General features: G+C 37.2%; 2 protein-coding genes across 2 annotated transcripts in view; one reads left to right on the plus strand and one right to left on the minus strand.

Moving 5' to 3' along the window:
• The window catches only part of LOC128247805 (histone-lysine N-methyltransferase SETMAR-like), a 59,899-nt gene extending 57,358 nt beyond the window's left edge, over positions 1-2,541 (plus strand). Inside the window, exon 2 of the mRNA XM_089352344.1 lies at positions 1,210-2,541. Within this exon, the coding sequence (XP_089208470.1) occupies positions 1,219-1,674 (456 nt within the window). The 5' untranslated portion in view covers positions 1,210-1,218 and the 3' untranslated portion in view covers positions 1,675-2,541. The remainder of the gene's footprint in view (positions 1-1,209) is intronic.
• The window catches only part of LOC106869597 (HORMA domain-containing protein 1), a 660,018-nt gene that overhangs the window by 72,547 nt on the left and 572,437 nt on the right, over positions 1-15,034 (minus strand). The window lies entirely within an intron of this gene.

Genomic DNA, 15,034 nt, shown 5'->3' on the forward strand with positions numbered 1-15,034 from the left:
CAGTGGCTACATTTTCTTCTGGAAAGGCACAGCCTTACATGAAGACAGAATACACGGAGCTGAATTCACCATCAAGTCCACACTCTAGAAACAGATTCCCAGCCTTCCTACTGGTGTAAATGAAAGGCTTATGAAACTTTGTCTCCCTGTCAGTGACAAACGCTTCATTACCATTATGTGCATGTAAGCTCCTACAGTGACATACACAGAAAAGATCAGAGAGCAGTTCTATGCTGACTTAGACACTGTGCTACATGACACACCTGCTACCAACAAGCTTGTAATATTAGGCAACTTCAACACCACTGTCGATAGGGATGAGGAGTGATGGAGAGGAGTTATAGAGAAGCACGGAGTTGAAAAGATGAATAGCAATGGTCTTGAGCAAATGTGTTGAGCACAACCTGTTGATTACAGGCTGATAAGTATAAGACATCATGGATGTATCCGCACTCAAAACAATGGCATCTTCCTTTCATTATATACATTATCACCCACCAGGGTGATAGCAATGATGTCCTCATCACCAAGGCAATGTGGGGATCGGAGTGCTGGATGGACCACGGACTCATAAGAGCCAAGCTCAATATCTACATTGTTCCCCAGTACCACAAGTGCTCAAAGCCCATTAGACCAGCCTTCAACACAGCCAGTCCTTTCAATCAAATACCAGCAGGAGTTCTAGTCCAACTTTAATGACAAATTCAAGGCAATAGGACCACTGACTGGTTGACCAGAAGAAAAATGGAATTAGTTCAAAGAAGTCATCACAGAGACAGCCAAAACAGTTCTAGGCTTAAAAGAAAAGCTTCATCAGGACTGGTTTGATGACAATGATAAGGCTGTACAGGCACTGTTGGATGATAAGAGAAAGGTCAACACTGATTGGCAGAACCCTTTCTAACACCAACCACTCCGAGAGTATAGTGGGTGCTTTTTACATGCCACTGGCACGAGGGCCAGTCCGACGGTATATATATATATATATATATATATATATGTGTGTGTGTGTGTGTGTGTGTGTGTGTGTGTGCTGAGTTGTATATAGATATATGTATATGTATGAGTTATATATTGGGTTGGCAACTAAGTTCCCGCCGTTTTTTTAATTTTGGAATCTATATTTTTCGAGAATTCTATTTTTGAATCATTTTGGAATCTGTTTTTTTTTTTTCTAGTTAATTTTAGTTAATTTTTGTTTATTTTCAGATCATTAAAATGGAACGTCAAGTTAAGAAAAATGAGCATTTTCGACACCTCTTTCTTTTTGCTTTTAATCAAGGTTCTAAGGCCGCAAAAGTTGCTCATGACATTTGTGCTGTGTATGGGGAGGGTGCCATAGCTGAAAGAACTGCTCGTGATTGGTATGCTAAGTTCAAAAATGGAAATTTTGACCTCAAAGACGCACCTCGTTCTGGTCGTCCAGTTGAGTTTGATGAAGAGCGATTAAACCAACTTTTGCATGAAAATTCTCGTCAAATGACATGGGAACTGGCAGAGAAAATGGAATGCTCCCACCCTGCTATAGAGAAGCATCTTCACTCGATGGGAAAGGTTCAGAAGTATAGAGCATGGGTTCCACATGCTTTAAGTGACAACAATAAAAATCAACGAGCCACAATCTCTGCTGGTTTGCTTGCTCGTCACCACTCAACTCATGGACACAAGCAATGATTTCTTTACCAAATCATTACTGGCGATGAGAAATGGTGCCAGTACATCAATAAGAAGTGGCATAAGGAATGGCTTAGCCCCAGTAAACAAGCGACACCGCATATGAAATAAGATCTTCATCCGCGTAAAACGATGTTGTGCGTATGGTGGGACTGGGAAGGGATTATCCATTACGAATTGCTTGAATGGAACCAAACGGTCAATGCGGAACTCTATGTTCAACAGATGGAACGACTCAACACAGCTATTCAAGAGAAAAGACCAAATCGGCAGCATGGAGTTCTTCTGCTGCACGACAACGCCTGCCCTCATATTGCCATTATGACCAAGGAAGCCATTCAAACGCATGGCTGGGAAGTGCTGCCACACCCGCCGTACTCTCTTGATTTCGAACCAACAGATTTCCACTTCTTTCGATCTATTTCTTTCAAATGCTATGCACGGAGTTTCGTTCAATACTGATGCAGAATTGAGAGCTTGGTAGGATCAATTTTTTTAGTCGAAATCAGGTGATTTCTACCAACGAGTATTAAAGATCTTGTTGAACGTTGGGAAGAAGTTGTAAACAACAAGGGTGAATACATTATTGATCAATTAGTTGTTATTTTTTATTAAACCTTTTAAAAAATTTAAATTTAAAAAAATGGCGGGAACTTAGTTGCCAACCTAATATATATACACATATACTTTTACTGTTAGATCTAATTATCCTTTATCTAAATCTGGATATACCCATCTTTATACACATTTTAAAAATAATCTTATTATTACTTATGGGAGGAGGCCTTGGTTTTCATTACCCACATAGGTGTTTGGTTTTTCCTATATATGTATATTACATGGAAAAATGCAAGTATGAAAAATCATATTCTTAAAATTATAAAACTGGAAAAATACAGGACAAGTTATTACTCCTGTAAAAGTATAGGACAAACTATTACTTCAAGTAAAGTAAAGAATAAGAAACTTTTTACTTAAAATATTGCAGCAAAGAATGCCAGTTCTTCTAATTTATCACTCTTTACAGTTCTCATCTTTTAAATTCATTGTACGAAACTGTTCAGCTAATTTGTAAGTTTGTCTAATTAGTCACTTTTTTCTGTATTTAAGGTAGTAAATTAGCCAAATTCTACTTAAATAGGTATAGTGCTATTTGTAAACTATAATAAAATAATTTTTAATATTCAAATTTTAATTTTAGCTGCAATACTTTAAGTAAAATGTTTCTTATTCTTTACTTTACTAGAAGTAATAGCTTGTCCTATACTTTTACAGGTGTAATAACTTGCTCTGTACTTTTCCAGGTTTATAATTTTAAGAATATTACTTTTCATGCTTGCATTTTTCCATGTAATCCATGATTTTTCCAGGCATTGCTATTATAAGATAATTAATAATGTGTCAATAATTTAAGATTTGACCTTATAAAATACTGAATGATAATATTTCAATTTTTCCATGTAAGTGATGATAATATTTCAATTTTTTTTCATGCTTAATTTAAATATATGTTGTGATTGAATTATTTGACATTACCCATCCACACCAAATTAATGGTAGGGATTTTTACCATATTGTTGGTTGCACTATGGCTCACCAAAAGTTACAAACAACAAGACCCCAAAACCATCAGTTACCAGGCTCACCTTAAGTAACCTAAATATTAGGTCACAGGAATTCATTCAACGAACAAAAAAAAATTCCAATGATTCCGAGATTGGGATGGGGGCACCCCACCTCATTTTATCCGAACCAAAATAAGGGATTTGCAGCATATTAGGTGGTCAGGGTACTTGATTCCATGCAAAAAATCATTTTTTTTTTCTTAATGAAAATTGTGCGGGTGTTAATATAGAAATTGACCATAATGTTTAGCTTCAAATCAACCCTGATATTGCAAACCTATCATCAAAGACATTCCAGCCTTCAGCAAACCGTCTTTTTAGGGATGATCTAGGACATTACATACAATGGGCATGTGATTTAGGTAGGGGGATACTTTGGCTGCTATTTTTAGTGTGTTGAGCGACCAGGTAGAGGCTCTTTCATTGGTTCGATTGCGTGATGAGATTTTTTTACACATATATGTGATATGTATATATATATCATTGGCAGAAGTTAGAGAGTAAGTCAAAAGCTGAGAGTTTTGTGTTTTGGCACTTATCAAACACGAATTTGTCCATTGTCACTCTCTAACTTCTGACGAAATAACTTCTAAAGTACAAAATTTTGTCAAAAACATTAAGAGTAAACCCTGTTCTATGTGATACATTCTACCAGTATTGGAAGTTTGACAGTGTTTAGTTAAAAAAAATTAATTACATATTCTGTATGTCTAATTGAATAGATCCAAAATAGATGAAAGGCAAAGTTGACCTCGGTGGAATTTGGACTCAGAACGTAAAGACGGACAAAATACCACTTCTAAAATACAAAATTTTGTCCAAAATATTAAGAATAAATCCTGTTCTATGTGACGTATTCTACCAGTATTGGAAGTTTGAGAGTGTTTAGTTAAAAAAAATTAATTAGATAATCTGTTCGTCAAAGTCGACCTTGGCGAAATTTGAACTCAAAACATAAAGACAGACAAAATACCTTTAAGCATTTCGCCCAGCACACTAATGTTTCTGCCAGTTCACTACCTTAGAATGTAAACATACATTTTAGAAATATATTTTTGTTCTGTCTCTATTCTGTCTGTTTCATTAACATGTCGTCAAATTCATCCTCTTATTCAAGTTTATCACACAGTCACTTATTTTTATAATTCTGTCTTAGATTAGCTGACCGAAAACTCCCAGATTTTTCAATTCTATATTACTATTATTAACATTTGCTGTCTTGTTAAACTATGCTGCACAAATCCTAAAAGAATATCTTTCCCCACAATGTTCTGACCAGTAACCCTAATCCCTCTCTATGCTTTACTCTGTCTCTTTCAATCTCACTCTCTCTCTCTCCCTCTCCTTCTCCCCCTTTCGACTATTTCTCGCTTCACCAGGACTGTAAACTTACGCTCGTACCCAGATTTCCCTACTCGATCTCACACTGCTCATAGTGCACCTGCCCTCCCACCCCCTCCACCAGTACAGGAAGTTCCTATCCTCTCCACCAGTACTAGAAGTTCCTATCCTCTCCACCTGTACTGGAAGTTCCTTTCCTCTCCCATCCTTTGGTTGTCTCCCATGAACACTTCTAAAGGCTTCATGCCACCCCCACCTATACTTAGGGTTTATCTCCTATGTAAGGTAGTGATCCTGTAGTGCAGAAATATGATAGTGTAGTGTATGCAGGTTGAATTGAAGGCTACTGCTTGTTTATGAATTTTGCCAAATGCGAGCTTTCTTTTCAGGTACATGACACTGCTGTCCCCCGTCCCACGGGCTGATACCTCCCACACCCTCAGGGTTGGCACTCTCAATGTCGGCACACTGAAAGGTAGGTCTGAGGTAGGTCTGGTGAGATTGTTGAGATGCTTGAAAGGAGATGTGTCGATATCTGCTGCTTCCAAGGTGGAGAGGAGGTTCCGCTAGGTTCCTCACAGGCAAAGAACACAGGTACAAGATTTTCTGGGCAGGGAACACAGATGGGGTTGGGGTGTGGGTATACTTCTTTTGGAGAAATGGGTGGATAAGGTAATCAAGATAGTCATAGTATACGATAGAATACTTAAGATTAGATTAGTCCTTCATCATGGGTTAGCAACCATTATCTCGGCCTATGCTCCTCAGCCGGGGCTACCCGATGGACAGAAAGACCAATTTTATGACATCTTCTTGCAGACTACCTTGTTGACACATGACAGGGGCCTTCTCTTTGTGGCTGGTGACTTCAATGGACATGTTGGACAACATACAGGGAGCTTCCATGGCGTACATGGAGGCTATGGTTTTGGTTCCCGCAATGAGGAAGGAACCAGGTTGCTGGAGTTCTGCAATGCAAATAACCTTATGGTTTGCAATACAAACTTCAGGAAACCTGCCAGTCATCTAGTCACCTACTGTTCTGGCAGACACATTAACTAAATTGACTATATCCTCACCAGAAAGAGGGAAAGATGGCTGCTTATAAATGCCAAAACCTTCCCAGGCGAAGAATGTACCCCACAACATAGACTAGTAGTTGGTAACTTCAGGATCAAGGCTAAGTGGTTGCCCAGAAGACAACCAGCATAGAGGAGAAGGGTCTGGAAGCTTAAAGATCCCATGAATGGACAGAGATTTAGAGACATATTACTTGAAGCCTTTGATGAAATAGAAGGGGATATAGCTTCACACGATGTAGAAGACAACTGGAGGTTTCTACGGGACAACCTGCTGAGTGTCCCTGACCAGATCTGTGGATGGTGCAAAGTACCCTCTCGACCCAAAATAATGTGGTGGTGGAACAATGTTGTTGACAGGGCTATTAGACAAAAGAAACAGGCTTGGAAGGACTGGAAGAATGGAGGTAGCAAGGAATTGTATCAGACTGCCAGAAGGGAAGCTAGGAGACAGGTTTATTTAGCCAGAGGGGAAGCAGATAAGAAAAAATTTTCCAATGTTCTGCGCCGTGAGGACCAAAGACTTGAGGTATTTCGTGTTGCAAGACAGTGTGTGAGAGAGAATCGTGATGTCGTAGGAGAGAAATGTGTCTGCATGGATGATGGTTCACTCGCACTAAGTGTGGCTGCAAAGAGAGAGATTTGGAGATGTCACTATGAAAGGTTGCTCAATAAAGAGAATGAATGGGAGAAAGAGAGTCTGCCGAATGTCGACCTAACAGAGGGACCAGCTATTCGAGTTGACAGTACCATGGTAGATAAAGCAATTAAAGGTATGAAGACAGGGAAGGACCCTGGCCCATCAGGAATCACTGCAGAGATGCTCAAAATATCTGGCAGTGTCGGCTATAGCCTAGTCACCCGTATTGTTAACCAGGTGATACACGAAGGAGTCATACCCAATGACTGGTGTAGCAGCACCATAGTCAACTGCTACAAAGGTAAAGGTGACGCTTTAGATATGAATAATTACAGAGGTATCAAGTTGTTGGATCAGGTAATGAAAATCACGGAGAGGGTCATAGCCCAACTAATTAGGGAGAGAGTCAGTTTAGATGAGATCTAGTTTGGGTTCATGCCAGGGAAAAGCACCACTGATGCTATATTTCTGGTAAGACAGCTGCACGAGAAATACCTAGTGAAAGATAAACCTCTGTACCTGGCTTTTCATTGACATGGAGAAAGCCTTTGACAGGGTCCCCCAATTCCTTATCTGGTGGTCAATGAGGAAACTAAGGATAGATGAATGGTTAGTGAAAGCTGTGCAAGCCATGCATAGAGACGCTGTCAGTAAGGTGGGGGTTGGCAACGAGTACAGTGAAGAATTCTGGGTAGAGGTAGGGGTCCACCAAGGTTCAGTCCTCGGCACCTTCCTATTTATCATAGTCCTCCAGGCAATAACACAGGAGTTCAAGACAGGATGCCACTGGGAGCTCCTCTATGCTGATGATCTTGCACTAATTGCTGAGTTACTATCAGAACTAGAGGAGAAGTTTCAGGTATGGAAGCAAGGAATAGAATTGAAGGGCTTTAGAGTCAACCTAGCTAAAACCAAAGTCCTAATAAACAGGAAGGTAGACAAAACACAAACCCCTTCAGGTAGATGGCCCTGCTTGATCTGTAGAAAAGGTGTAGATAGAAACTCCATAAGATGTACCCAGTGTAAGCTATGGACACATAAGAGGTGCAGCAATATCAAAGGAAGGCTAACTAGCAAGATAGTTTTTGTATGTTGCAGATGCTCAGGAGCAATAAACACTGAAAATGTGCAGAAAACAACCTTTGCCACATTCCAGGGAGAAAAACTAGAAGTAGTTGATAGCTTCTGCTATCTAGGTGACCAAATTAGTAGTGGGGGAAGGTGCGCTGAAAGTGTAGCTGCTAGAATAAGAATAGGCTGGGCAAAGATCAGATAGCTCTTACCTCTGCTGGTGACAAAGGGCCTCTCACTCAGAGTAAAAGGCAAACTGTATGATGCATGTGTACAAACAGCCATGCTACATGCCAGTGAAACATGGGCCGTGACTGCTGAGGACATGCATACGCTCGCAAGAAACGAAGCCAGTATGCTCCGATGGATGTGTAATATCAGTGTACATATTCGACAGAATGTAAGTACCTTGAGAGAAAAGTTAGACCTAAGAAGCATCAGTTGTGCTGTGGTTGAATGATATATGTATGTCTAAATATATATATATGCATGCATAAATGTAACTCTTTGTCTCAAATAGATTGCACATCATATTCAAGGCTCTGATGAAGCTATATGATGTTACTCAGGCACTCAACTATGAGTCCACTGCAACTTAAATAGAAACAACTATGAGCTAATGAAGTTCATAAGATAATCATTTATTCATTTGTCATCTCATTTTCTTATTACTACTCTGTACTTGACTAATGCTTTCTTCTGAAGCATATGTATATTGACTTCTTCACCAGGTTATTAGTTTCGCAATGCCTAAGTGAAATATGTATGTATATCATTATTCAGTTTATTTCAAATTTTGTTGCCAATAGAGAAAGAACCAGTTTCTAACCCAGATCCAAACTCCTTCATTGGAATTTCAACATCAACAACAGGGTATTTTTGTTTGTATGTATTCTCATGTATATAGTTGCATATCTAGACATGCTCATATATATTTAAATAATAAACTTCTGGAAGAGTTTTACAGATTTTTACAGTTTCAGTGACGGATTGGATCTGTAGTCTTTGAATTAGCTTTCTCCTTTTTGGTTTTACAGTGTTATAACAATACAAAATAGAAACAGCAGCAGCAGCAAACATGTAACGAACCAACAATCTTTTACAAACTAACAATCAATATTTCCAACACACTAACTCGAACTGTAAACTGTATCTAGACTTCAAAGACCAAACTACAAACAGCCAACTACATCAGACCACTACTATTTATATGTAGTAGTCCCGTCTATTCTCGTTGGAGAATGTCGTATTCTTGCCACAACATCTCCCCTTTTGAGACTACGAGTTCCAAAGAAATAAAGTTATTTTATTTATTATTATTATCTTTTAGCAACTTTTTTGCTTGGGGCTTATCTCAAGGTGTTCGGTCTGCTTCTGTTTTCTCATGCTGTTTCTATGGGACTCCATTACTTTTGGTACTGGGACATCGAATACATCAAAGAATACTTCCATAGGAATTTCTCTCTGTTCTTTGGTATGTCTCTTCTTTAGCTGATTTATGTGTCTCTTATGTTCCCAGCATTATCCTTTAATTAGATACATCATACTTCCTATTTATTTTTGTTAGAAGGCCATCCTCTTTACCTTCTTTACCATTTCTGTAGGTTTTAAAATGCACTTTATCTCCTACTTAGAAATATTTTATTGCATCTTTCATATTTCCTTTACATCCTTTTTCTCTGTTAATAACTTATCAAAAATCGAGTTTATTCTTCTTGCAAACATCAGCTTTGCAGATGACTTTCCTGAATTTGTACTTGGATTGGGGGTTACTCTATATACCCTTAATAATTTTGTTAGTGTTTTGTTGTTACTTAATTCATTCCTAGCTTTTCTTAATGCTCTTTTGAACGTGTCCATGAATCTTTCTACCTGCCCATTTGACCTTGGGTAGTAGGGTGGCGTGAAAATATACATTATCGCATGCATTTTACAGAAGTTCTTAAATTCACATCCCGAGAACTGTGTTCCATTATCAAAATCTAACATGTCCAGAACACCGTATCATGCAAACAATCCAAATAGGAACTTTATTGTTTTCTTAGCAGTTGGTTTATTGCACTTGCATACTTTAGGCCACTTTGTACAGCTGACTACCATGATTAGATAGCAAGCACTGTTTTCCTGTCTGGCATAGTCTACATGTAACCTAGACCATGGGTCCTCAGTCTCCAGCCATATTTTACCGGCAGGGCTTTGGCCGTGATCGCACAACCTCAATAAGTTCTCACCAACTTTTCGATGTCCCGGTCCATAGTCGGCCAATAGATGTAGCTCCTCATCAGAACTTTCATCCTCGACATTCCCAGGTCTCTGCTGTGGAATTGCTGCAATATACGTTTTTGTAATGTAGTTGCTACTACAATTCTTTGCACATACATCAGAATATCGTCACGTATTGAGAAACTAATCGAGTTTGTGTTTTTATTCTGCTTTATTTTTGTAATATACTCATTGCCTACAGATTTCATTCTTATATCCTGTGCAGTCACTGGCAGTTCTTGGATAACATTAGTCATAATACTTTTTATTTCATTTTCTGGCTGCAGTGCAGCTATCATGGCATATTCTAGTGGTTCCATATTATTGAGAATTAGTCTCAATAGACAGTCTGCATGACTTTTGAAATTTTAAAATTGTAAATTTTGAAATTTTAAAATTGTAATTTAGTATTATTATATCCCAACATTGTAGTCAGTTTGCTGTATGGGTAGGTAACCCTTTCTTTGACCCATAAATTGATAGCAATAGTTGATGATCTGTTTGTAACAGAAAACTTCTACCATGTAGAAACCTGTGAAATTTTTACAGCAATGATAATCGATAGGGCTTATTTTCCTATCTGACTGCATTTTTTTCTCTGCCACTATCAGTGAACACAAAACATGAATCACTGGTTTTGTACTTCCATCTTTATACTTGTGTAGCAAAACTGCTCCTGTTCCATACTCCGAAGCATCAGACGCTACAACAATGTCCATTTCAGGATCAAAATGTACTAAAGACAAATCTGCAATTAGAATTTTTTTTATTTCTTCAAACGAGTTTTGACATTTAACGACCAATTCCACTTTACTTCCTTTTTTAATAAGTCATTCAACGGAGCTCTTAATTTGTGCATGTTAGGAATGTAGTTTTGGTAGTAGTTTGCCAGCCCAATAAACGCTTGTAATGTTAGTATATTTGCTGGAGCAGGCATATTCTTTATTGTCTGCCCTTGACAGGTCAGGCGGTCTACCAGTTTTATCAATTATTTGCCATAAGTACCTAATTTGGGGCAAAAAGAATTCACATTTTTCTTCACTCAAAGTGAACCCATACTCTATAATTTTCTTGAACACAGCTTTTATATGCTCCACATGCAGTTCATGCAAATTACTCTTAATCAATATATCGTCTAAATAGGGGATTGCAAATTCACAATCAGATAACATAGCGCCCATGACTTGTTGAAATATTGCTGGCGCAAACTTTAATCCAAAAGGTAACCTGGTATATCTGTACAATCCTCTATGTGTATTTATTGTCAGATACTTTGAGCATTTGTCATTTACTTTAATCGGTAAATAAGTATCAGAAAAATCACTTTGGAGAAAATTTTCCCACCATTTAATTTTGTGAAAATGTCCCCAGGAGTCAGGAATGGATGGTAGCATGTCTTTAAGCAGCTGTTCAATCCTGTAGAGAAATTGGCACACAGCCTAATCTTATTTTTTCTTTTTAATGCACACTGCGGGTGGTGCCCACTTAGAGTAATCCACCTTTTTGATGATTCCACTCTTTTCCATTCTGTCCAAATGGTATTTTTCTGTTAGATTTAAATACAGGCACAGCGTTTTCACTTACTTGAAAGCAGGCTTCAGTCTTTTTACATAGACCTAAATTCTCTGATAGTACTTGAGGAAGCATCTTTTTCAATTTTCTCTTCAATTCCTCAGATGATTTATTTTTAACGGGACAACCATTTATGTTTTTGCATTAGAGACTTATGGGGAGGTGCCATAAGTCAATAACTCCAATCTGTACCAAACAGATTGATTGTATTCTCCACAATGAATATTTTTACTTTGTGTGTTTCTCTTCAAAATGTGATGTCTGTACACATTTTGCCCATGAAATGTAATTTATTGCCTCTCATGTCATGTGCAATTTTCACTATTTTATGTAACCTTGGTTTCCTGATTTTTCTCCATGTATCCACATTTATGATTGAAATATCACTACCTGTATCCAACTGTAGTTTAATATTTACACCATTTATTTTTATGTGTATGAATTCTCTTGTTTTTGTGTCATATTCACTTTCTGCTTAAAATAACTTAGAACTTTTTGCATTCAACCCTCATAATCTTGTCCTGCAGTGTGAGATCTTGTGACCAAGTTTCTGACAACTATAACATTTTTGGTTTTTAAACAGACACTCTTTTCTGAAGTGTAGGCCCCCACATCTGTAACTTGGATTGAGGCCTGGTACTCTTTTTTTGTAGTATTTTCTGGGTCAACACATCTGTATTTTTGTGGAATATTTCTCTTGAATTTTTTCATGTCATGCTTCAGGTTTACCATTGTTTGACATTTTTCTGCAAAGGTCTGTAGGGTTAAGTCTTGGTTTGCTTGCTCCATTTTTGAGGGAATCTTTGCCTGAATTTCTCTATTTATGGTTGCCGTAAGGTCTTGTATGAAGATAAGGGATTTAAACATATCCTGAGGGAACTCCTGAAGTTTAAAATTTTCACACATACAGTTGACTACTCCAGCATATGTAATAAAGTCATCATTGTCATTTTTTGTTAAGTTCCAAAACTCCATTCGAGTGTTAAATAACAAACTTTTGTCACAAAGATCTTTGAGAGTAATTCAATAGTTTCTTGGAAACAAATCTCACTCGACTTTTTGGGCAATATAAAGTTACAGTAGTGTTCATGCTTGGTCAGAACTAACTTGCATAGTAATAGCCTCACTTTCTCCTCATCCAACCATGACTTGCACTCTTTGTTAAAAAATTCCTCATACCTTCTATAGTATGCAGGAAACATAATACCCTTCTCCAGATTAGAAGTGAATTCAGAAATTAAGTTCACCACACCATCTGGTGTAAACGAACTTACCGAATTTCCAGACTTCCTTGACTGTAACTCAATTAACTGCTGTTGTTGTAATATTTGCTTCTGCAACTCCTGTAGTTGTGCCTGTTGCTTCTCTTGAAGCTATATTACTGTAGCTAATAGGCTCTCCATTATTTAACAATTTGTATGACGCACAAATTGTCAAATAACCTACCCGAGCTTCAAAAAATCCTCGTCACCAGATTTTATATCCCTATGCCTCAAATATCATAGTACAATTGCTATTGTTGATGACAGATAAAGAATACACAGTAACAGTGTTATAACAATATAACATAGAAACAGCAGCAGTAACAAACAAGTAACAAACCAACAATCAATATTTCCAACACACTAACTCGAACTGTAAACTGTACCTGGACTTTGAAGACCAAACTATGAACTGCCGATTACATTAAACAGCTACTATTTATATGTAGTGGTTCCATCTATTCTTGTTAGATGGTGTCATACTCTCGCCACAACAGTCCGTATGCATAGATTGTTTGAAGTGGTGTACACATCTTATATATTAAGAAAAAGGAGGTAGTTGGGATTTGGATAAGAACTATTTATTTAAAACTTTTGTCCCTTTGAGGGATTCATCATGAATAATTTTTTTTATTGAAAACTCATACCTTTTACATATATGTGAGTTAGTTGAAAAATCTAGAGTTGAATTTGTTTCCTTGGTAAGAGGATGTTTTGGGAGTGGTGGAGATGTTCTTTGTTACTTTGAATCTTTTTGTGTGTATATGTGTGTGTATATATGTGTGTATATGTATGTGTGTGGGGCGAATTTTTGGAGACTTGATTAGAGAGACAAAAGGAAAAAGAAAGAGTGACTGGAAGAAAGAAAGTGGGGTTTTCTGGGATGGTTGAAAGTGGTGACAGGTCAAAAAGTTGTCATGTTACCCAGCTGTAGAAAATAGAATCTATCAAATGGTTTTGGAAGGTCTTTAAATGTGCTTGTGTTTAAGCATATGTGTGTGTGTGTGTTGTGTATTGGCTGCTTAAGTGAATTTTTCCAGTTATTTTAGTAACAGTAATGATAACATTATCAATAATAATAGCCAATGGTTATCTGGTTTGGTTCATCAGGGAAACTAATTTTTTTTTAATAAAGGTTTCTCATGTGTTTATTAATAATATGTTATTTATATGTTTAGATAAAATTGTTTTATATAAAATGTAATTCCATTACCTTCTGGTACTTTGGATCATTCCTTGGGCATTTGTAGAAAGGAAAGATCTTGAATCTGTTGTTTCCACATATTTTCAGATGCTTGCTCAGTGGAATCTTATGTAATTCACTTTGTACGATATGTTGTCTGTGGACTCTTGTACATTGGCAAAGAGAATTGTTTATTTCACCAATTGGGGCAGGTTATGCAGTATATTAAATTTTGGGCCTTGCAATTCATAGCTGCATCTATTTAGAATGAGAATCCACTTTTAAGTTTTATATGGGAACCAGTGTCCAAATATTTGAAGTTGTTGCTGTATATTCCACAATCCTTCATGGAGAATTCTGAATTATCCTCTGATGTGAATTTTGCCATTGTGAGGCGTCTTTTAAGATTTCCTTTGGTTGACGTTTAGTGTTTCTTCTGAGATTTTCATCAACCTGTTATATGGATAATAATAATGGAAAACCCTTCCCATATAATGAGTGGTATGTATTAGTCCTTACAAATATTGTGATGTCAAGAAGTCATAGTTGTTGGTCATAGATAGTTGTGTCTTATCTGTCTAACTAACTATATTGCTACATTAGATGGGATATTATAACAGTCCAACGTTGGATTACAACAGTGGTAATGAGAATCAACAAACTCACAAAGGTTAAACAAACTCACAAGGAGTTATGAAATTCACAAAAGTTTTTTGTAGGAATTTTATAATATACAAAAGTGTAAAATTATGGAAGATTTGTTGGCCAGTTTGCTTGAGTTGCAAAAACAACAACAAAAACAACTGCCTTAACAACAGCATCAGCAGCAGTAGCTGCAGAAACAGCAACAACAACTGCAGAAACAGCAGCAGCAGCTTCAGGGACAACAACAACAACGATTACTACTGCAAGAACAACAATTACAATTACAGCAGCAACAATTGCATTAACAACAGCAATTACTATTACAACAACAAATGCTGCAATTAATGAATAGTAAATCATCCAAAAATGCTGAAAAGATGTTCTCACCAGATTATGTTGCAAACTCAATAATGGAATTTAAGTATGAACCAGACGAAGGAGTTACCTTCAAGTCATACTATAGAAAATATGAACAGAACTTCAATAAAGAGTGCAAAGATTGGGATGACAATATGAAAATGCATCTAATCCTAAGAGAACTGACAATAGGAGAACATGAGCAATACAACAATTATGTACTCCTGAGGAAACCTTCTGACATAAACTTTAGAAATACAATAGAAATATTGTGTAAATATTTTAGTGAAAATAGCTCATTGTTCAATACATGCTGGAAATGT

The sequence above is a fragment of the Octopus bimaculoides genome, chromosome 5, assembly GCF_046866305.1.
Source record: "Octopus bimaculoides isolate indiv1 chromosome 5, ASM4686630v1, whole genome shotgun sequence".
Taxonomy (NCBI): Eukaryota; Metazoa; Mollusca; class Cephalopoda; order Octopoda; family Octopodidae; genus Octopus; species Octopus bimaculoides.